We start from the raw sequence: 24,665 nt of genomic DNA, 5'->3' as shown, positions 1-24,665 counted from the left end.
CAAAGTGAACTACTCAGGTAAATTAAGTGGAGTGATCTTCATAGGAAATAGCATCAAAGAGACTGAAGTCTGAATCTGGACTTTGCCTTGTATTAGTTCTGGGACTTTTGGCAAGGTACTTTACTCCTTTAGGTCTGTTTCCTCATCCACACAAATGAGGATAAGATTTACTTTGAAAGGTTGATATGAACAGTAAATAAGAAAACATATATGAGGTACTTATTATAGCATACATTGTGAGTCATTTAAAGAAACACATTAGGTAATTAACAGTACAGGTGGTATACATAAATGGTAAAAATCATAAAGATGAGACCTAAATAAAGTCCTTAAACGTAAAACCATTTAGTGAGTTATTATAATTAAAGTATTGCATAAACTGTAAACTGCTAGAAAGAATGAAACATATACATACAAATCACTAGCCTGAGCATCAGAAAATCCAGGAATAGTCTTAGGCAAATCACTTTCCTTCTTTCCGCCTTTAATCTACTATTTCCCAGTGTGTATTTATTTCTTTAGCATGTTCAAGTCTTGTGTTTGTAATACACTTAGTAAACAATGTAATTGGGGGAGCAGAAAATCAAAGAAATAAAAACCATGGAGAAGACAACTGGGGTGTGGGGAGACATTCTTATTAGCTTGATATAGAAATAATAATACTTAAAATTTGTTCAACATTTTAACTTGCTGGGTACTGTGCTAAGCAGTTAATATACATTATTTATGGTTAATCATCTGTATGCTGTTCTATAGCAAGCCCTCCTAGAAATTTCTACCCCGACTGATGGAGAAAACCAAAAGGTCAGGATTCAAGGATTGATGCATAAGCCTTCTGCTGGGTCAGGCTGCGAAAATACTTTCTAACAGGATACTAGGAATCTTGTACATGTTTAAATCTTAAAGAAGCCCTCTCAGACAAGTATTCTAAGGATATACAATCATATATAATATAACGATACGTAAGTACATTTACATAATCACAATCTTCTTTACACACACCCACCCATACCCACCCCCACTCCCATACCTACATCATCTGTTGGCATCTGAGAGTAAGAGTGAAATGTGGTAAGGATAAGGATGTAACCTGTAACATATGGGGCTACCTGGAAGCTCTCTGATTTTTAAATGGGGGACAAGCGCCCTCGAAAAGAAGTAGCAGCCGATAAAATTTGTACATACTTGCTTCAATTTTTGCTCTCAGTCCATTCATTTACTGTGCAATGGAGAAACTGAGGCCTTCACAAAAAAGTAACTAAGGAAATATAAGTATATGGAGGGTAGTGACTGGAAGAGAAGGAGATAAGGCCCAGGAGTGCTTATGTTAGTGTCATTTTATGTGCTGTCACTCTCTCCCTTAGCTCCCTTATATTGTTCTGTACTGGTGCACTGTGAGTGGTAACACTCTCTTCTGCCATATGAGTTACAGAACGATATCAGATATGATATACAAAGAGTTACTGGTCAGCGCTACCGTTGTCTGCAGAAGTCATGAAAATGCTATATGAATACAGTATAATGTTTAAAATTTCATTATCAATTGTGTTTGGACAGTCTATCACATGCTGGGTTCTACTGACTATACAGAGGTTTAAGAGAAATAAAATAATTCTTGCAATGAAGAGAACTTAAGAACTAAGAGAAGATCCTCCAGAAATTCTTCCTGCTCCTCTTTGCTGGACTACCCATTTTTTAGGCCTCAGCTTAGACACTACTTTCTCCAAGAACCCTGGTCTGATATGATGGGTTAGGAAGAAAAGTCCCATGTGTTTCCAAAGTGCCCTGTATTTAACCATCACCACACTAATCACAATGCCCTATGATGACCCGCAACCAGAGGTATCTCTGCAAAACGTAAATCTGATCTGAGTTGCTCCTAGCCTCTGCCCACCTGCCAGTCACTGCCACACACTTCCCAGACCTGGTTCTCTGGGCTGCAGCCCCAGCGGCCTTCTGTAAGTTCCCTGAATGTGAATATGTTCCTTTCCACCACAGGGCCTAAGTTCTCGCTGCCTGCCTTCATCCCTCCATTCTCAGCTTAATTTTCTCAGGGAAATCATCTCTGACTCCTGACCACTCTCGCTCCAACTCCAACTAAGTCATATTTTATTATAGTCTCTTGCAACATCACGTGCCTCTATTTATAATTATGTGGTGATTATATGATTATTATCTGTAATAGAAGAATGCAGGGTCTGTGAGGGTAGGAATTATGTTTGATTTGGTGACCATGTATCCCCTAGAATAACATCTAGCATATAGTAGGTATCAAATATTTGTTAAATGAATAAACAAAATTGTTAAATGAATGAATGAACGTTTATTGATGCACATCTCTATTAGACTAAGTTCTGTGAGGGCAAAAGCTGTATCTTGTTTAATACTGAACCTCTTACATGTAGCATGGTACTTAACACATAGTAGATCATTAATAACTATGATTAAGTAAATAAATAAATGAAAAAATTTGAATAAATGAAGAAAAAGCAAATATGAAGTGGAGAATTAACATTTTCTAAATGCCTACTAAGTGACAAATACTGATCATTTCCATACATTTAAAATAACGACCCTTTAAAAGAGATTTTAATATCCCTGTTACAACAAAGGAGGGTAGAGCTTAGAAAGATTAAATAACATACCCAAATTTTATAGAGTTTGATCTCAAATTTCTCTGCCTCTAAAGACTGTGTTCTTATCAAGAAGTAAGAAGAAAATAATTTCTCTAAATCAAGATAATTACCTGTACCACAGAAACAGATGGGTGGAGTTCATTGCATTCTGCTTTGTTTTTACAACTGCTAGCCCAGATAGAATAGGTCTAAAACAAAAAATACATGGATCAGCGCACAAAAATAGTTATACCTGAAAGAGGCAGCATTCTCAGAAGTTTCTTGAACAGTTTTCTTTATTTGTAACATTATCCTTCACTGTGTTATTCAAAAAGCTTCAGTAAAAACTGCCCACAGATTTGCTCATCACTTGTTTTGGTGTGCTCAACTGCCCAAATATTGGAAAGCAGAGAGAGAGAGGGACATAGGTCTGCACTTTTCTGGAAATAGTGATCATAAGGCAGTGATGGCTCTTCCTGTCAAACAGGTTACGTTATATTTTCTCCCAAATTTATTACAGCTTTTAAAATTCCTATTTCACTGAGCTCTCAGCTATTCTTAATGTTTATCTTACAAACGTATTCTCTTTAAAATTTATGTTCAATTAAAAAACAAAGAGAAAAAGAATTTTAAAAGTAAAGATTTTATTTATTAAAAATAATTGATTAAGAGGCCGGCCTGGTGGCGCAGTGGTTAAGTTCATGTGCTCCACTTTGGCGGCCCAGGGTTCGCAGATTTGGATCCCAGGCGTACACCGACGCACTGCTTGTAGAGCCACGCTGTGGTGGCATCCCATATAAAGTAGAGGAAGATGGGCATGGATGTTAGCTCAGGGCCAATCTTCCTCAGCAAAAAAAAAAAAAAAAGAGGATTGGCATCAGATGTTATTAGCTCAGTGCTGATCTTCCTCACACACACACAAAAAATAATAATTGATTAAATTCCTATCTCTTTTTTTTTTTTTGTGAGAAAGATTAGCCCTGAGCTAACATCCGTTGCCATTCTTCCTCTTTTTGCTGAGGAAGATCAGCCCTGGGCTAACATCTGTGCCCGTCTTCCTCTACTTTATATGGGACGCCGCCACAGCGTGGCTTGACAAGTGGTGCGACGGTCCGCGCCCTGGATCCAAACCTGCGAACTCCGGGCTGCAGAAGCAGAGCGCGTGAACTTAACCACTATGCCACCGGGCCGGCCCCTAAACTCTTATCTCTTAAAGTTAATTTTCTATACCATTTAGGATTTTGGAAAACTAGGATATTACATGTTGAAACTTACCAAGAAAGAAACTACTGAAATAAACAATAGAAAATTTGAAATTTTGTTTGAAAAAAGAGGTTCACCCTTTCCTTCAGAAAGTATTTGACGCTTCTGTAAAGCCAGATAAATGAAAGCAAACAACATTCCATGAAAGACTACCTGGAAAATAAAGAGAGAAAATTTGTTTTAAATAGCCACTTTTCAATAGTAAAAATATTTCAAATGGTAAAAATATCTGGTAAATGACGAAAACGTATAAAAATAAGTAGGTTAAAAGCTTAAGGTTCAAAGTTTCTATACAGGACTTAAACTTCAAGCAATAAAATAAAGTCAACGATTGTTAGAAATTAATCAGCAATAGACAAGCAAACATCTCTCGCAATGACATGAGATGAGCTGGTTCACTGTGAGCAGTTTCAACAGTAAGTAAAGAAATAAAGACAATTTAAAAATAAGGATAAAAACTACTTTTTTTTTTTTGTGAGGAAGATCAGCCCTGAGCTAACATCCATGCTAATCCTCCTCTTTTTGCTGAGGAAGACCGGCTCTGAGCTAACATCTATTGCCAATATTCCTCCTTTTTTTTCCCCAAAGCCCCAGTAGATAGTTGTACGTATAGTTGCACATCCTTCTAGTTGCTGTACGTAGGATGCAGCCTCAGCATGGCTGGAGAAGCGGTGCGTTGGTGCGCGCCCGGGATCCGAGCCCGGGCTGCCAGTAGTGGAGCGCGCGCACTTAACCGCTAAGCCATGGGGCCAGCCCGATAAAAACTATTTTGAAGACACACGATAAAATTTAAATGTACTCAACCAGGATAAAACACATTTTATATTGGTACTTTCAATCAAATAAAACAAACAAAAATAACACCACCAAGATCATACTTTTTTTAAAAAAGGAGTATATGCACATAAGAATGAAAAAAAATATGGTGGACCAGAAAGCACACAAGCTTTCTTTTTTAAACCAAGACTTAACGCAAGGTATCATATCATAGTAGACTGCTCGAATTAGAAAGTTGAGAATTGGGGCCGGCCCCGTGGCTTAGTGGTTAAGTGCACCAGCTCTGCTGCTGGCGGCCCGGGTTCAGATCCCGGGCGTGCACTGACGCACCACTTCTCCGGCCATGCTGAGGCCGCATCCCACATGCAGCAACTAGAAGGATGTGCAGCTATGACATACAACTATCTACTCGGGCTTTGGGGGAAAAATCAATCAATAAATAAAAATTATTAAAAAAAAAAAAAAGAAAGTTGAGAATTTAAAATTATTTTGTCAAGACTTGAGCAAAGCTTTTTATTCATATAAGTTTTTCAATTTTATTATTTTTATTTTCTTTTATTGAGGTCACATTGGTTTATAACATTATACACATTTCAGGTGTATATCCTTATATTTCAACTTCTGTATAAACTACATCATGTTCACCACCAAAAGTCTAGTTGCCATCCATCACCGTACAAACGTGCCCCTTAACCTCTTTCACCCTCCCCCAACTCCTCTTCCCCTCTGGTAACCACCAATCTGTTCTCTGTATCTACGTGTTTGTTTGTTTGTCTTCCACATATTCATATATGGTTTTGAAATACAATGTAGTACATTGGACAGTACACAAGTATTGGAAATCAGGAATGGCACAGAATAGGCACCAACAAAACATTTGTTGAATGAAAAAAGAGACGAAATCAATGATTGAAGGAAAAGGGGAAAGAGTGACGATGGTAATTAATATTTATTCAGTGTCTATTATTTCCCAAATGCAGTGCTAGATGTTTTACATTTTCTTGGCTCACTGAATCTTAACCATCCTTTAAGATTAAATTTATGGAATCATCCATGACACTGCTTTCCCTTCTTTATACATTTCTACCATAAAATCCACACTGCATAGTTTAGCACTCAATTGTAAGTAGTAATCTTGGGTTTTAAACCACACTGTAAGGCTTAGAAGCCTAGTGGTATATCTTCTTTCTGTAATAAATCCCTCCCAACACCAACACGTACAGCATATATTGGGGCTTAATAAATATTGTGTTGAACGGCTGAGGCATATACATATGAGAGACCAGCTATAAGTCAAAATTATGACCCAAAGGCCACTTTATAGACAACATTTTTACAGTATTTTCCTGCTGATATACATACCCATGAATACCCTTTCTCTGTTATAAAAAGGGAGGGCAGGATTGCTTTGATTTACCAAATCAACATGTTTCCTTATTCTAAAACTAAATAAAAATAGATTAAAATTTTCTAAATAATTTTTTTAGAGTATAATTTGAAATGGCAAAAGATCACAAGGTAAATACATACGTAACGGTCTAACCTCCATCTGAACCACCATTCATATACATTCCCTTTCAGTTCAAAACACTTGGACAATGGCCAAAGAGAAAAGATCTTCTCAAATGCACCCTGAGAAAAGGAATCCAGAAAATAAACTAAGATTTTACAAGTCAATACTTGCTTTGCAGTTCTACTATAAACTGTAGATTTCTAAAGTTAGTATTATGTAAGGGTCATTCACAATTTTAAAATTCTATTTATTTCATTTGAAAATATCACTTCATTTGAAATTCATTTGAAAATAAATTAATTTTACTAATGGCTAATAAAGATGACTTAAAACTTTTTTGTTAACTTACTTTCAATGCCCATGAAAGGCTACTGAGACTGCAAAATTAAAAAAAAAAAGCTGGTAATTAGAAAATTATTCCATTTAAGGTTTTTAATCTAGTACACAAAACAGCTAATATTTACTGATTAAAACACAAAAATATAAAAGACTTCAGCCAATATGATATCAATACCCTAAAGAATGATGGTTAAGGTTAAAATATAGTTTTTCTTTCTCTAAATGTCCTTAATAATCTATAATTAACCATTTGAGTTAAAAGAATCCTCTGAATTAGCTCGTCTTACTTAATCAACCATACCCAAATGCCATTACTAGCCTTTGAAACAAAGTTTACAATTTTACTCTGGTCAAGGTAAGTGAATGGTACCCTCTTATAAATCTGACAGCCTGGAAAATCTGGGACTGAAGGGGCAGAAGTCTTGGGTACATTCCTGCAAATTAATGAAGTCTTTCAAAGAAGAGAACAAAAATCTCAATTTCCAGACTAAAGAATGACGACAAACTCTATTAAGGAAAGTTCCATTATAAGATCTAATGCCACAGCATAAAAAACGTAACATTACAATTTTTAAAAAGGCTATTAAAAACTAAAGAAAAAATATAAAAACAGTATTATATTTTAGGTAATGCTGAATCCTTAGGTCAGAATAACTTTATTATTTTAATAAAATGTAATATTCTCCATTTAACCACAGAATTTAAAACACTTATAGCTTATTAAAAATAGATTCTATAAAAATCTATGCCTCAGAAAATTAAGGATGAGGTCTTATCAAGAGTTGCAATATAAAGTACTTGTAGATTATATATATACATCAATATGAAATATAAAAACATGATAAAATAGGTATATATTAGAGATATATGGTCTTATAGATCATGTATATGTAACATATATCACACATACGATGTACTTATAATTTAAAATTTTATTTCTGATTAAAAATTTATTTCTTATGTGATCAATAAACAAAAGTATTTATTGAGCAGCCATTTGTGAAAGACACTGGGCTATACTGGGCCATGTACTTTTTTTCCTTGTTCAGTGGCCGACACTGATCCAAAGCTGGGAAACCTTCCTAAGTCTCTCTATTGAACCTCTGGTCTGCCTTCCTTTCTCTCCCTCAGATGCACCACAGTGTTAGGAATTTTAAGGAATAATTGTCAAGCAATTGCTGCAGTTGCCTGGCTATTTCTTTTTACATTTGCCTATTGTTTCCTTATTATTTTACATATCTCCTGCAAAAAACATTGGGGGTCAGGCAGAATTATATAAATGCTTTATTTCTAAGTATGAAAATAAGTATGAAAAGCCTACAAAACAAACAAAAAAACAGCTTTATAGGATTACATACATACACACACACACACACACACACACACACACACACACACACACAAAATGCTTATATGGCCTTTGCACCTGATGCAGCCAGGTATGAGACAGAGAGTGTTAGAGATGGAAGTAAACTGCAGAATATGACACAACTATAGGCATTTAAATTAAAATATTTTGTTGTAAATATCATGCTGCCCAAATAATACATCTGCCTGATGGACTGACCAGCAGGTAGCAGTTTGCAATCCTGCTACAGTAGCTGAGAAAATCTCAACCATCATAACAGGGGATAAAAGGTTAGAGATAAGAAAATGATCAAAAATTTTATTAAATTAAACATACTACATATATACAAACCCCTTTGCTCCTAAGTTGGTTTTACTAACTGCCAAAATTTTACTCTATGCAGTTATGGAAAAATCAAGTAACACTTTGAAGCAATGAATAATGCACAAACCAAGTCGCAAATTCTGTCAAGAGAATTTTGATCTCCACTTAGAGTAGTGTCTTATAAGAGGCAGTCAATAAACGTTTGATTGATCAAAGTCAAGTAAAATGGATTCTGAACAATTGCTAGAGGAAGAGCTTTAAATTGCTCTTACCAACAAAAACAGTGGTAACAAAAGTGGATAGGTCTCAGAAGAACTACACTGAGTAGTCAACTACAGAGTGACACTTTTATTACAGTCATTAAAAAATGAAGCTGGAAAAAAGCTCTGACTCTTCTCACATACTTTAATACACTAGAACTTTAAAATAAAATAGAACAAAATATAAACGGAAAAGACTGTACAAACCTGAGAATATGCCAAAAAACATATACATAACAGCAAGAAGGCTAGTTTCACCAGTAAGCCAAAATGCCAGAGACAATTTCCTACGAGAGAAAATATTTAATTTACTAAGAAATGTAAATTTACATTAGAAAACATATTAAATACTCTCTATTTAATGAATTAATACTCTCTAATGTATTTATAATCTGCTTATTCTTAAAATAATTTAAGGCTGCTTACAGGACACACAAAATAGATCTAAATAGTATAAATTAAAAGTAAGACAAAAAGGAGAAAAAGGTAGAGGATGCTTGCTAGGAAGGAGGCTACAAGATACACCTGATACCCTATATACCTGCTGTTCACTGACTATAAATATATTTGAAAATACCTCCTAGATTCAATTACCTATTCATTATTGAAAGTTACAACAAAATTTATAACAATATGTTCAGTGTAATTCTAACAAACACTCATGTTGAATATAGCTTAGGTAATACTGCTTAAATATTAAAGCTCTAGGGAGAGAGCTTAAGAACTCCCTAATGGACTAGGATTTAACCATGATTTATTTTAACATATGCATATTTTAAGTTATATGTTCACAGTTTATACATATTGATTATTCATTTGATTAATATGCTGGGTTTGTGTTGAGGAATTAAACTACAGAGGCTGTCCGAGGACACTAATGGACTTTATTAAAGGCTGGAACCCAACTCTTTCTTGAAAAATTGTTTGGTATTATAATGGAAGTCAACAGAAAATATTTTTTGATATAGAACATTTGGTTGAAAGAGTTAAGTTGAATACATTATTAAAAATAAAAACTTCTATTTTTCCAAAAAAGGGAAGCTTTTATTTTAATGATATGATCTTGAGGGGAAAAAGCATTAAGATAAATGACTGTGGCCTCACTTTGAACATTATCAGTAACTGGCTATGTAAAATCTGAAGATGACAACCTTTTGGGAACTTAGGTTTTCTTATATGTAAAACAAGTTGATAATAACTGCTTAAAGAGTTGTCTAAAAGATAAATTATACTAGTGCCTTTCAAACTTGTTTGACACAAAATCCTTTTTGCAAATGAATGTTTACTCAAAATCTCAATATATATAAGAAATCAAATAAAGCAGAGCTGCCAAGATTGAAGCAGGATGTAGCGGCCTGAAGCCCTATGTGGCCTTCCCATCTCTCTCCTAGCTCTCTCCATTCTGGCTCTGTGCAAGACAGTTTGAAAACTGTTGCATTAGTTAGTGTATAAAATGGCTTTGAAAAATTTAAATTTAAAAAAGAGAAAACACAACACAACATAAATACACACTATTATTCTGTACTGATAAATTACTTGAACTACTTAGCTGTAACATTTTAGAAAAATAGTTTAAGAACAAAATTTCAAAATGTCAATACTACACATAAATTTAAACTGTCTACATGTCTCAATAAAAATAATAGCCTTTAGCAACTAAAAAGAAATTTAGTACATCGAAAGAACATATTTATTAACATTAATAAGAGAGTATATTTACCGTTTGCTTTTTTTTGGATTATTTGTGGCCATAGTGCTAAAGTAACATATATGACCATGAACCATACAGTGACCAAAGGGACAAAGTAATAGAATTGATAAGGCTGATCCATTACTATACATAACACCACCACCAGGAAATTGAGACGAAATAACACCTATTAAAAAGGAAAAGAAAATCGTTTTCATTCCAGGTATGCATGAAGAGTGATGACAGATTCTCTCTGACAGAGTATAAATGTTTATTTAAGGCTAAAATAATAACTGTACAAGCATATTTTACTAATCCCTAAAATTACATTTGTTCTACAATCACTGTAAAGAGTTGAATATAAAATATTTATGCATCATTATACTAACTAAATCCCAGCAAAGCACCAGCCTGAGCTGTCCTCTGGCTACAATTACCATGTTGTTAAGTATAGAAAAAGAATCATAAACCTCCTTCCTAGGGCTATAGTTTATAAACAGATATTAGATTACCTCAACAAAAGAGTATCCATTTCATCTCTGTTTGATGTTGATTTTATCCCATTTGGGATTAAATTGAGAGTTGTCATAGATACAAAATACTGTTACTCAAATTAAAAAGTGTCTTTGGGACTTGTGTAACAGTCATTTCAGACAGTGTGATGTCACTCAAAGAACACAGAATTTGAGCAGATTGATATTAGAGCTGCACCACTTACTATGTGACTGTAGGCAAATTATTTAACCTCTCTGAGCCTTGTTGTCTGTCAAACGAAGATCACAACTCATGGTTGTAATGATGGGTAAATAAAATAACGTTCAAAACTGCCTAGCACAAGGTAGAAACTTAATATTAATCCTATTCTTAGAGAGAGAAAATACAGCATATTTTAATAATCCCAGGTAACTGCATTTCTACAAAACTAAAGTGAATCAGCAAGGTTGTCCCTTGAGTACCAGTGCTTTAATTATATATTCATCTAAATTATATTTTCCCTTCCCTCAGGAATAAATTATTTATCTCAAATTATTTACCTCAAAATTATTCATCTCAAATTAAATAACACAATTTGAAAGTGCCATTTCATAAATTCAAATTATTCATGGCCTTATAATGACCATATTTATATTTTCTCAACAGTTAGGCACAAAAACATGTCGAAATGAAAGAAAAAGCAAGTAACTGAATGCATTCCTACCTGACATACTCTATGGATTCCAAAGTCTCCTTTGATCCAAAAGTATGAGAAATGCCCATAGCCTGTCTGAAATAGATACGCAGCAACCAGAACCCGAATGTGCATGTATACAGGCAAAAACTGTTGACAAAAATAAATAGGATAAATATATGTTGGCACTAACTCTACCTTGAATTATCATAGCCAGTACACTTAACCAAGATAATGGATCATTGCTATCATTTGGTATTAGCTCAATGAGAAAATCTATTCTCAAAAGTTAGGCATTATAGCAGGGGTTAAGAAAATATACTTTGGAATCAGATATACCTAGATTCAAATTCTGGCTGTGACACTTACTAGCTATGTGACTTTGAGTTTTCTAAACTGCAAAACGAGACTATCACCTCCTTTCCCAAAGGGTTTTTGTGAGAAATAAATGAGTTAACAAATGTGAAGCACTTTGTACATTTCATCCAGTTAGAATTAAATATATGATACCATATATGGAAATTATTAATCACCATATATGCTGCATACAAGGTCATTCTGGATTTCACATATTCCAATGAGAAGATAAAAAACAAAATAAAAATCTTACATTTCTGGCCCCCTTAAATATATAGACTTTAGACTTGTAAATACAATTGTCAAATGACTACTTATAATATTTAATTATTTAGCAAAAAATACATACTTAAAAAACATACACAAACATAATTTAGAAATATTATTTCCCTTCCACTCATTTTATGAAACAATTTTATTTTATACTCCTAGAACAATGTTTCATCATGACCAAGACCCTTAGAATCACTTACCATGGTTTTTCAGAGGATTACCTCTTCACCTCTAAGCTGAATGAAATACTGCAAATTTCGAATCTATATTTTATAGGAGTCACTGGAAATATTATCTCATTTACAAGCCTTGTTCTCATAACCTTACAACACTGTCATTCCACCTATCCACCACCCATTGGTCCTTTAGGTGTATATTCATGATGTCCACAACATAACTAGTGCACTGTTTTTTAATATGATGTCTAAAAGGCTTGTTCAGTGACATGTAACCCTTGCAATTATAGGACCATTCGTTTAAGGAAAATTACTAAATCTTTGTAAAATTTTTTTGGCTTCTATTTTATAGATTCATCTGATCACCTCTGTAATTACCCAGCAGTAACACTGCTTATGGTCACGTTAGATTAATGTGTCTTCCCCAAGTGATACTTTGTAGGATAAAATAAATTAATTAAGCAGACACCTTAAACAGAATTTATAAGGCCTATGCATCTTTTGTATATATCCTTGAATTCATCCTTGAACACATTTTTTCTTTTTTGAGGGATAATATGTTTCCTGGAAGGAAAAAATCCCTAATTTACAATAGAGCATAAATTCTTCAACATAGCCTCCACTCTGGCCAAACTTAGATGATCTGTCTCCTAAACTGGTCCTTCTTGTGCTTCCCTGTCACCTCTCTTTTTTTTACCTGTTTATTCTACCCTGGAATGCTCTTCTCCTACCCACATTTTGCTTATTTAAATCCTATTCTTATTTAGAGCCCTGTTCAAAATGTCCAATCTTTACTCTCAGATGAAAGTCATTTCTCCTTCCTCTGAGATCCTATAGCACCAACAATCTATGTACCAAAGTTTTTATTTATTACTCTGTCATTAGTTATGTTTAAATGTCTTATCTCATCATTAGATCAGAAATTTTGAATGAAGGTGTAACATATTAGAATCATAGGGATGAAGGTGAGAAATGTAGTATTGAAATAACCTCAGGATTTATCTAATCTAAACCTGCATCCTTACCTCATTCTTGAATGCACTCTAAAATATTCCCTTCAAGTATCTGAGCACTTTTAAATAGCAGAAAACATACAAATTCCCAAGGCAATCCATTCCATTTTCAGATGGTCATTAACTGCTATAAAGTTCCTTTTCATGAAAAGTTGAAATCTAACTTTATAAAAGCTACCAATTTCAGACCTCTAGGGCAGCACTGTGCAATAGAAATAAAATACCAGCCACACAGCAAATTTTTAATGTTGCTACCAGAACATTTGAAAAGTTAAAAGCAACAAGTGAAACTAATTTTAATAAATATATTTTATTTAACTCAATATATCCAAAATATTATCATTCCAACATGTAATGAGATATTCGATATTTTTTATACTAAGTTTTTGAACTTAGTATGCATTTATCCTAATTAATCATACTTAATCTGGTATGTATTTCACATTTACAGCACATCTCAATTCTGACTAGCTACATTTCAAGTGCTCAATACCTACATGTGGCTAGTGGCTACCATAATGGAGAGTCTAGTTCTGGAGCCATATGTATGTGCTTAAATCACTCTTACATCTGATAGTTCTATAAGCATTTGAAAACAGATGTCAAACCTAGGCTAACCATTCGCAATTACTTTAACCACTCTCCATAAAACACGCTTTCTAGGCTGGGCCTACAAAGTTGGGACTTGATTATCATATTTAAACAGTAAATACAATTCATTTAAATTGAATTAAACGCTATCACAACAATTTGCCAAGTTCCTGCCAATGTTGGATTATTACGAATTTCATGTAATATTTCTCCCAACTTTTTATTTTAAGATATTTTAAACCAACAGAAAAGTTGTAAGAATAGTACAGTGGACACTTATATACCATGCTGAACCATTTAAAAGTATGTTGAAAACCTCATTTCATCATCTTTAAAGATTTTAGCAAGTATTTCCTAAGAAGAAAGAACAGTTTCTTACATGACCATATTATCAGTATCATACCCACGAAATTTAATATGAATATAACAGTATCTAATGTATAATCCATATACAAATTGCCCTGATTGTCCCAGTAATATCCTTTACGGTTTAAAAAAATTTTTTTTTGATTTAGGAACCTTGAATCAAGGATCACACATTACATTTAGTTGTCATTCCTCTTTAGTCTCCTTTAATCCAAACTGTTTTTCTTTTTGCCTTTCATGAGCCAAGTATTACTTATAACAAAATTCTAGTATTAAAAATATATTTGGAATTCCAGCTTCATTAGAATTAATAGCTAGGCTGACTTCTGGTTCTGTTCTTTTTCTAGTCCCACAAATTTTCCCTCAAGACCTTTTATTCAGGTCCCTTCATAAAAGTTATTTACAAACTCGCAAAGAAAAAAAATCCACAATGGAACACAAAATCATCTACTCTATATACCTAACTTGCTGTACTCTCCAGATTAAATTCACAGTATTTTATGCATATTTGATATAAATTATGTTTAAAAGAATGTTTATACTGACAATTGCAATCTGCCAGACCATCTGGATTATTTTAATAATTCTCTGTATTTTTGATATATTTTCTATTTTAGTATAAAAACATGGCACAACTAAAGTTTGACATATTTTATTCAAAATAAAAAACACTACAATTAGGTAATTAAAATAATCATGGCAGTTAAAAAAAGTTTTTAAGGAAGGTAACCCCTCAAATATCCAAGAATCAAGTTCCAAATATGTTATAACCCATGCTAATAATGCTCTGCCGATGTAGATACAGGTAATTTTTAACCACAAAATCCTATAAAAAAGAAAAGGGATATGTTAATTAATCATAACAAATGATCTGGTAATGAAAAGTACATCCTTCCAGAGGAGGGATTTTTTTGAATTGTAATTTAGGATGTACTGGGATGTAGTCTAAAATATATTAGAAGGCTAGCTTGGCAAATGATTGTAATAGAATGTCAAATTGCCTTCATCCTTTTATAACCAAATCTTTTCTGGAATCACTGAATTGAGGAACTTAATCTGCCATTAATTCTTTCTGACTTTTTTTTTTAACAGTAGTATCACCCTTTAATATGTCAGCAATTAATTATGTCTCTATGTGGCATTTTCTTAAAACAAAACCCCCTTTTCTCCTCCAAGATTAATCTAATCTGTATTCATATGTCAGAGATATTTCTAGGTTTCAATATATTCATCTCTACTTACTTTTTAGAAAATATGCCAAATTTATCCTAAAAATTCTTAACTGGGCTTATAAACTAAGTCTTACTATCTTCATCTCTCCTTGCTTTGGATCTCTTTTACTGTCTTGGCTCATCCATAACTTCTCGAAATTTACTAGGTCGCGTTTAGCTGCAGTGTCACAGGAATTTCACTGCTGCCACATAGGTTTCACAGCCATACAATTTCAGTAAAAAATTATACTTCATTCCTCCGCTTTTTGCCCTTCAAATAAACCATCCATAAAATCACCAACTATTTTTGAAAATAAAGAGACTTGAAGAATAACATTATTTTCAAATTGTTAGAGATATCTGAAAAACCTCAATATTATTTACCTTCTTAACTGCTGCTATAGAAATTTCAAAATGTTCCTTTCTGGGCAAAACTCCCCTCTTATCTCAATTTACCATTGATTCAAATACTGTTTACAGACATGTGCTTTATATAAGCAAATAAAGCAATAAGGAACAGTTCAGGAGTTTCCAAATTATGAATGAGTTTCTTATATTTTTAAAACATATCTTATAGAAATTAGTTTGTATTTTCACTAGAAAAACTTATGTGAAAGTGGTTATTAGATACTAGGTTCACTCTCAAAAGCTTGTTTTAACTGTAATGTAGCTGGAATGTTACAACTCTGAATATATTTTTTTCTATCTCTGTCAAATCCAAGGTGTCCCCAAACCACAAGAATCTTATCTTTTAAGATACCTAGGGAGAAGGAAAAAATGATTTTGTCCAGGTATGGAAGGCACTGGTGAGCAAAGAAAAGGTCCTCCATCTCATGGAGGAGGTAACACTTAGAAAGTATGGCACATCTTACATGGTCTACAATGGTAGTCCATCAGTATCTGAGTTCTCTGAACACCGGAGACAGAGAGTTTTAAGATTTTTAAACTTTGAAAGTGTAAAAATATTTGGTCAAACTTCCTAAAATACAGTAAAGGCCAGACTATAAAATACAATCATCTAATTTGATTTTTTTTTGATAGTAACTTGCCTATTCTAAACCCTTTGCAATTGTCACCTACAAAGTTTCTTGCTAACTTTAATTTAGTTGTTTAACAGGATTACACGAAATAATACCCACCGTTAGATTATCAGCTGTTTCTACTATTTTAAAATTAAGGCCAAGTAAATACAAATAAATTATTGCCGTATCTTTTAAAATATATATATTTTTTGCTTTTAAAACTATACATTCTCAAAGAGTCAGGTAGGTAGTAGGAGAAGAATGGAAAGGCAGAAAGATTGGGTGGGAAATAAGAAGGGTCTCTAAATGGTGAGAATACCAAACACAAAAGAGTTGGTGTCCTTAAAGAAACATTAAAGTGACATTATTTACTATATTTTCTGAAATTATATGTAAAATACTTACTGTACTTGCTCCAGATATATGATAAATTAAAATCACAAGTTGCATCCAGCCTTTCCATTCATCTGTTTGTTCTCTATTTAATACTTTAGTCTGTGTAAAAGAACCAAAATCTTTTAAAATTCATCATGAAGCTATTATTTGAACAGTATATATTAAGCACGTGAAAATTTTTCTTACAGAATATAAAGCTAATGTTTCTGTCAAAAGAGCCTTGGGGGGAAAACAGTTATTAAAGATTGTCATTTCATTTCTTGATAAAGATATAATAAAACTATTTCAAATATAATATGAATTTGAAAACTAATATAAACTAAAAGATATTTTAAATATTTAAGTTGATACTTATAGTTTTATATTGGATTACATTTAAACCATGACAGATGTGTTTGTAAATCTAAAAGATAGCATTCTATAACTTTCTTTAAGAAAATCTTAGAATTTCAGTTAGAAAAAATTTTATAGTTCTCTTACACTTTATTGTGAAAGAAAAGCTCTATTATTATAGTTTATTTTCCCCAGTTTTCTCACTGGAGATGAAAAACTGATTAATCATCCTCATATGAGAGTTATTTCTTACAATAGAATTTATTAATTCAAATAAGTCATGCCTTATAAAGGAGTTACACTAATATTCTGAGAAATTACAGCAATGCAAAAACAAGAAATTCAGAATATTGCGAATAGTGCCCACATTTTTATGTAAGTTCTAATTTGTGTATATATACATCTGACTGTACAAATATATAAATATATGTGCATATAGGCATTTATTAATATAATTATATTTTTTTACTTTATAGAACATAAAAGTATCTCATGTTTGAAGACCATTACAAAATTGGGAGTGCCTTCACTTTCTCCATCCCATGCAGGCAAAATAACACTAAGTCATGACATCTTTTTCACAGGTCATTATTTTCCAACTTTCCAACAACTGTCATGAGACTCTGAACTTCCTCCAAACTGTTTCAAAAAACGAACAGTTAAGAGTCTACTAAGTGAATTACAACTGCAATATTCTTCTTCTATATACATGTTTGTATTCTGGCATGATAAATGATATAATTTCTTTAATCTAGAGAGTAATGAGATACGAAGAATAACATGAGCTAAAAAGAAAATGACTCTTACCTCTTTAGTATTTTCATTGTAAAATACTCCCAAAACCAAGATGTAGATAATTGGAATAAAGAAAGTTGAATGTGTATAGAATTTGTTTTCCTTCATAAACAGATTTGCACGGTCACACATATAGAAATAAGCCATAATCAAGCCAAGTTTGCAGAAAGACTGTAAAAGTATTTCTAATGGAGACACAGGGGTATTGATAATATTTTTCTTTTCCTCTCCACTTTCCAAATCAGTACATGGCTTATTCTTCCGATGAGCATTATGATGAATTATATAAAAAATTAAATATCCAATAATAGATAAAGTGAAAAAACAAGCAGCTAGCTTCTGTATGAGAGTAAGAGGAGGCCGAGGTTGACAACAGGAACCATCTACAGGCTTCAAAATCTTATTGCAATACACGTTCATAAGAATCATTGCACTCTGTGAACAAATCAAGTTATTTGGTTATTATCTTGCCAGTAATATATTTCACATTAGATTTTCTCCTGTGAATACTACTGACTTTTCAGCACTGAAACCAAAATGCTCTTGTACTTTTTGCTACCATTTCCCAAACACTCACGCAAATAATGGTGTTCCTTCAACCTGTAATAGCTAGTTCAGGGTTTTTTAAACTTCTTGGGCTACGATCCATAATGAAAAATTCATTTTACAATGTGACCCAGAACACACATACAGGAAACAATAGCTATCCTTATTACTTGGAATGCACTCTGATATTTTCTATTCTAGTCTTTAAAAAAAAAAACTGATTTCATGGCTGCTAACAGGCTGTGACCTTCACGCAAAAAAACAGACAGATGTCAAAGACCAAGAATTTTCATTAGCAGACTTTCAATACAGAGGATATCAGGATACTTAAGATAGAGTCCCAGGCGTTAGATGTGAAAAACAAAAGTAAAATAACTGCCACCAAAAAATAATTAACTCTTAGCTAACAATATTTGTAATATGTCTTTCATTTGGTTTACAGTTTATAGACCACTCAGGATTCTAGTTTTAAGATTTCTAATGTTAAATTAAATGTGGAATCTTTGACATGGTTTCATTATAATAAAAATATTCTAGGCAAGTTGTCAAGATTCTGTCTAGTTGAAGGTTCAGTTAAATCTAGTTTTATACAAACTTTAGTTTACGCATCTTTGAAACTCCAAGATGATTATATTATTTAAGCCTAAGCATTCAGAGTACTCAACTATTTAGAAAATCTCATCCTTTTAGCCCTGAGACTTCAGGAAGTTCTGTGCCTGGCACTCCTGCAGATGCTAGCCTGCAAACTCCATCCCAAGGCTCTTAACCAGTTCCAGGGGGTCCATAAAGCCCCGTAAAGTATATGGAGAACCACGTGTGTGTATATGCAAACATACGCATTTTTCTGCCAAACAACAGAACCGTTGCTTTTTATTAGATACTCAAAGCGGTTATGTGATTCTCAAAAAGGTTAAGAATCACTGCTTTATAAGAAAACATTAGCTCTAAATAATATCTGTTGTACTTGTGTGAAAATTTATAATTATGCAGTTCTCTTTTATACTTAATCTAAAATCTCTTCCCATCTGTCAGTCTGGATTTGCTCAGTATCTACCATGTACCTTGAATAATGCTTAGTGTCAAGAACTATAAAGAAACAATAAAAATTATTCTACATATTAAAAAATGTGCTCTTCACAGAAGTTAATCTTGTAAGTTTCAGGCTTAAGGCAAGGAGAACATAAAGCAGCAGTTTTCAAACAAGAGTGTGCTGAGAACTTATAAGCTTCTTATGAGAGAAGGTATATTAAGAATGACTAGCACTCAATAAATGAAGTTTCATTTTCTCCCTTCCATAACTTCTTTCTCTCTTAGAGTGTACTAAAACTCTCACTTATATATTCAGCTAGGTGATAGAAAGCAAAATTATTTCTAGATGTATGTTTAGATAGAATAACTACAAGTAGTTAAGATTGCAATAAAATAAATTATTACCATGTTATAGTGACTTACAGCTACAACCAATTAGATATTATAGTCTCTATTTACTGACAGATACAAGAATTCTTACAGTTTCTCTGCTTGATTCAGGAAGATGTAAGCCATCCAAAGATTCCATGATGGTTTCTTGAGCAATTAATTTGGAAACACTGAACATCTTAACATTTGATTTAGAATTTCTGGTGCTACTATTCAAGATACTGACTGCAGCTTCATTGTAGGCATCTATCTTCTCATTAGTGATCATTTTCCTATTTTCACTTAACAGATCTTCATAAACAGGATCTGCATATGAAATACATTTTTAAAACCACAATTAAAACATCCCTATTGGTAGAAATTGTGATCATACAAGTTAGTTGACTGCATTTCATATTTTGTTGTTCAAGTTCAGAGAATTCCAGGCACCTAATAATTCACTTTAAAATAAAGTTGGCCAAGGTTTGCAATAGATTTCCTATCTTACATTTAATCTTTTAATCAACCAATATCTCCCTCAAATTTAAAGAACTTTTGTCCCTCTTCTATCTTAGGTACACAGCTTTCAGGAAACATTTTTATGTATGTCTTAAGAGTTTAAAGGATTGAAGTCTCTTATCACTTACCATAAATAATTTAAATTTAACTTTTTCAAATTTTAGTAAAAGGTTAACAATGTATCTTGAAATAAAATAAGGGATTGTCTAACAGATTATCCCTACCCTTGTTATTTCTCTCAGCTTCACATTCAACTTGGAAATAACCACAGAGTTTCTGACAACTTGAACTGCTAAAATACCTATGGCATTTCATATTGTACTAAGCATTAAATAACGGACATTCAATAAACTCCTGAAATGAGTTGATCTAATGTTAACTTTCTCTTAAAGAATTTCATTACCAAGTATAAACTAGATGGTATGAATTTAAATACATTCTGTCAATTCCAAAGAGTATTTGCTTCTAATGAGTCTAATATTATGAAACAGACAATAATTTTTCTCCTATATTTCCCAATCACAGTAATTATACTTTGTAAGAAATAAAAAATCAGAGATAGACACCTCCTTTGCTTTTAGAATGTATTCTCTCTGTTGTATTCTGCAGCCATTCTCTGCTAAGCCTCTTTGGAGGGTATTTTTATTTATTTATTATGCATTTTTGACATATTTATTAGTCTGTTGCTTAAGTTCAAAAAAGGAAAGCAAATTGCTCAAATTTATTCTAACTTTGCAAATCTTCTTTCAAAATTTATTCAGATAAAACAGTAATTTTGCTTCATGAAATAAGAGATAATAAAAATCTATGCTTCAAAATATATACAAAATGACATTTTTTCATTACTCATCCCTTACCTTGTAAGACCCAATAAACATCACTAGTCTTTGCCAATTTTTCTAGAAGTGGTGCTATGGAGGTAATGTTCATCTTATATTGGGAAAGGGCTTCATTGCTGCCATTGTGAATCTTGATAGACCACTAAGAGGAAGTAAAAATTGGGAGGTAATTCAGTATTTACCACACAAAAAAATTAAAGTATATAATTTACTCTATCGTCACAAAGGTTATTATTTTAAGATAAGTCCCATTTTTATTCAATTTAGAATAAAATATGGTAAAGTTATTTCATGAAATAGATGAAGGCAGTTAGAAAAAGCTGATATAAAATTAGGCTTTCAATGTATAACATTCAAGAAGAATGTAATTTTAGATATAAAATAATATTGACATTTAACACCAAATTTCCTAAGTTCATTCAGATCTTTTTATTAAAATTCATCAGTCTCATTAATTATAATAGAAATAGGAATTAAAATATAAGTACAATCAAGGTTTCCATTTAACATAAGTTAACTTTTTCTTAGCATGTTCTTAAGTACGAAACAAAAATCATTATGTAAGAATAACAGATAATAACTTACTGTGGCAGCTCCTGCGACAATTACATGGGGCTTTGCAACAGAATCCTAAAGAAAGAAAAATCTTTATAATAGTGTTATATCCAGTTCAGGGAATTAATACAAGTAACATCACTTGATTTTTTTCCCTTAAATTTAAGTTCTTCTACTTTCTAAACGAATTTTAATTTTCTAGAGTTACTTATTGGATTCTTGTCATAACAAGATGGACAACCAGTGCCTAAAACCTCACATGGTTACATGGTTATACAGAATGCCATGAAGCTTGTATGGGTAATTCTCTGGTGTTCTTCAAAAAAAAGAAAAACCAAAAAATACAACTGACATCTAAATGGCCTATTATTATTTTAAATTCTGAGTAAATTGCTTAAAGCTCTAGGATATTATGTCAGCCAATCAAAAAGTGTTCTTGAAAGCACACAGGGTACACAGTTAAGTGTTAAATAAAATACAAGGCCAGTGCTCTAAAGAAACATAATCTTTTGGGAAAGCTAAATCCAGTACATATTTAACAAAATAAACTGACAATTATTATAGACCACAATGTGGAAAAAACAGGGGAAATTTGGTAGAAATCCTCACCAAATGCAAACTGCACTATTAATAATATTACCAGTTATATAGAACTTAGTAATTTACTAAGTAGTTTCTCTTAAATAAGCTCATTTTAACATAGATTCTTGCCACCTGTGAGGCAGGAAGATACTATACATATCTTATAAAACAAGGATACAGATTTTAAATGTTTAAAGGGTATTGCTGAGGCCGGGCAGGAACAGAGCCAGAACTTAAGTCTTCTGACTCCTGAGTTCAATGCACTTTCCACAACATAGAAGACCTGATATTACAATCATGTGCACGAGACACAATTAAAAATTAAAAAATTAGAAAAAAAATCTGCCCCATAAATACACATATAAAATGAGTTACTGTCTCATTATAAGGGTAATACATACTCAGTGTAGAAAGCTATGAAAGCAGAGAAGAATAATAACAAAATCAAAATATCTCCCTTCAGAGATATTCCCATTTCCAGTGTAGCATGCTTCATTTTACATTGCTATTTTAGTGAAACTTTTCCTTCATCCCTAGGTGGCTCCCTTTCTCATTCTTCACAGTGGTTATCCCAAATCTTATTTTCCCTTAGACACGTCCTTCTTGTCCTCCTTCTCCTCATTTTCGGCATCAAGTCTAATTCTCAAACTTCATAGAAAAAACAGAATTAATCCGGCTTGTGTGCTCTTGCCTTTCTTCTTCCAGTCTTACAACCCTACCCATATACTCACCCAGCCTCTTTTCCTCTGACAAGAGAGTAAAGGAAGTATGTCCCTATTCTTCTTAATGGCTAATCCCTTACTCTGGGTGTATACCCCCTCCCTTTTTACTTCTGGGACTATACCCATGGACTATCTCCTTTAACTCTCGGTATCATCAGTTTCATCCTCCTTCTCCATTCTTCTTCCTTCCCTCAATCTACAAAGTGTTAAATCATCTTTATCCTCAAAAAATGTTCCTTCGACCTTGTCTCACTCTCAAATTCTTCCCCCTCACACCCTTAACCAACAGATTACTTGGAAGAGCATTCTGCCCTCACTGTGCCAATTTCTTTCTCTCTCATTTATGTCTCAACTTACCACGTTTTGATTTTGGGCTTCGCCATCCAGTAAAACTGCCCTCAGAGTCCACTAAGGAACTCTGGATGGCGCAATCCTGTCGCTTCATTCTACCGTATCTAGTTCCTAAAGTGACCTACCGACTATCCACTTTTTAAACCTCTCTCCTTCCCTGTGTGTTAGATTACAGTTATTCTTCTCCTGCTTTTCCTTTCACCCCTTTTACTGCCTCTTCTCAGAATCTTTTTGATAGTTCCATTCCTAAACTCTCTTCTTTAATCCCTAAACTCTCTGCCTATTCAATTCCTTCCATTCAAGTAACGTCAAATATCACCTCACTCCATAGCAAGACTCCCAAAATCCACTAAGTAGCTCAGACTTCTTAATGACCACCATTCACCTATAGAATTAAATCTAAATTGCCGGTTTTTTCACAATTTAGCCTAGTTTCCTACTACTGCCCCACTATATCTCATCTTTCTCCTCATTAAAACTTTCAGTGGTTCTCCACTACCCTCAAAATAAATTCAACCCAATATCCTTATTTTTAGGAAATATAGACTGAAGTGTTTAGAAGTAATCAAAAAATGGATAAAGTAAATCTACACTCTACCAAATACAGCTTAGGATATTATTCATAATCTGGTATCTGCTTACCTCATCTCTTATCCACTCTCTCCCAAAATGAAGCATATGAAATTAACAACCAAATCAAACATATATAAAGGAGCACTTTGAATTCTAGCTCTACCCACACTAAAACTGCTAGTGAGTCCCTGAATAGGCTATACTCTATCTTCAGCATCCTTGCATATGCTATATTTCCTTTGCATGGAATAACCCTCCTTTCTCACTCCAGATCCAACTTTAAGGTCAATTTATCTGAAAACTTTAAAAATTACATTTAGTGCCTATCCTCTGTAATCCTATTGTACTTTCCCTATTTTGGCACTTGTCACATTGCTTCCTTAATTATATGTGCCACTCATCTAGAAGCTCTTTGAGGAAAGGAACTCTATTATGTTAACCAGGGTATCAACAGTCTGTAGCCTAGTGCCTGGAATACAGCAAGTGATTCATAAATATCTGTTGAATAACAGTAGATTCATCTAAATTAAACTTTGTTTTTATGCCTGTAGATTTCTATAAGGCTACTTCAGTTAACAAGCATATCTTTCTAACCCACAGTTCTTCTGGAAATATTATCTCCTTGGTAAAGCTTTTTTAGATCATCACCTATACTCTAACCAACCCCGACCCTTAGTGCTTCTATCCATAGTGCTTTCATAGTCCTTTGTGCTCAATCCTGTTGTTACTCTTCATCTTATCATATCATTA

At 33.1% G+C, this 24,665-nt stretch overlaps 1 protein-coding gene across 2 annotated transcripts in view; it reads right to left on the bottom strand.

The window, feature by feature from the left end:
• CASD1 (CAS1 domain containing 1) overlaps positions 1-24,665 on the bottom strand; it is a 56,057-nt gene that overhangs the window by 11,299 nt on the left and 20,093 nt on the right. For both annotated transcript variants that reach the window (XM_058525714.1, XM_058525705.1), the window contains exons 6-16: positions 21,718-21,762; positions 21,151-21,274; positions 19,887-20,101; positions 17,843-18,265; positions 16,712-16,801; positions 11,328-11,447; positions 10,160-10,316; positions 8,647-8,726; positions 6,186-6,287; positions 3,891-4,031; positions 2,747-2,824 (exon numbers count right to left, since the gene is read on the bottom strand). In XM_058525714.1, the coding sequence (XP_058381697.1) occupies positions 2,747-2,824; positions 3,891-4,031; positions 6,186-6,287; positions 8,647-8,726; positions 10,160-10,316; positions 11,328-11,447; positions 16,712-16,801; positions 17,843-18,265; positions 19,887-20,101; positions 21,151-21,274; positions 21,718-21,762 (1,575 nt within the window). The remainder of the gene's footprint in view (positions 1-2,746; positions 2,825-3,890; positions 4,032-6,185; positions 6,288-8,646; positions 8,727-10,159; positions 10,317-11,327; positions 11,448-16,711; positions 16,802-17,842; positions 18,266-19,886; positions 20,102-21,150; positions 21,275-21,717; positions 21,763-24,665) is intronic.

This window comes from Diceros bicornis, chromosome 3 (assembly GCF_020826845.1).
Source record: "Diceros bicornis minor isolate mBicDic1 chromosome 3, mDicBic1.mat.cur, whole genome shotgun sequence".
Taxonomy (NCBI): Eukaryota; Metazoa; Chordata; class Mammalia; order Perissodactyla; family Rhinocerotidae; genus Diceros; species Diceros bicornis.
The sequence above is the reverse complement of the archived record's forward strand: the minus strand, read 5'-3'. Positions and strand labels throughout refer to the sequence as shown.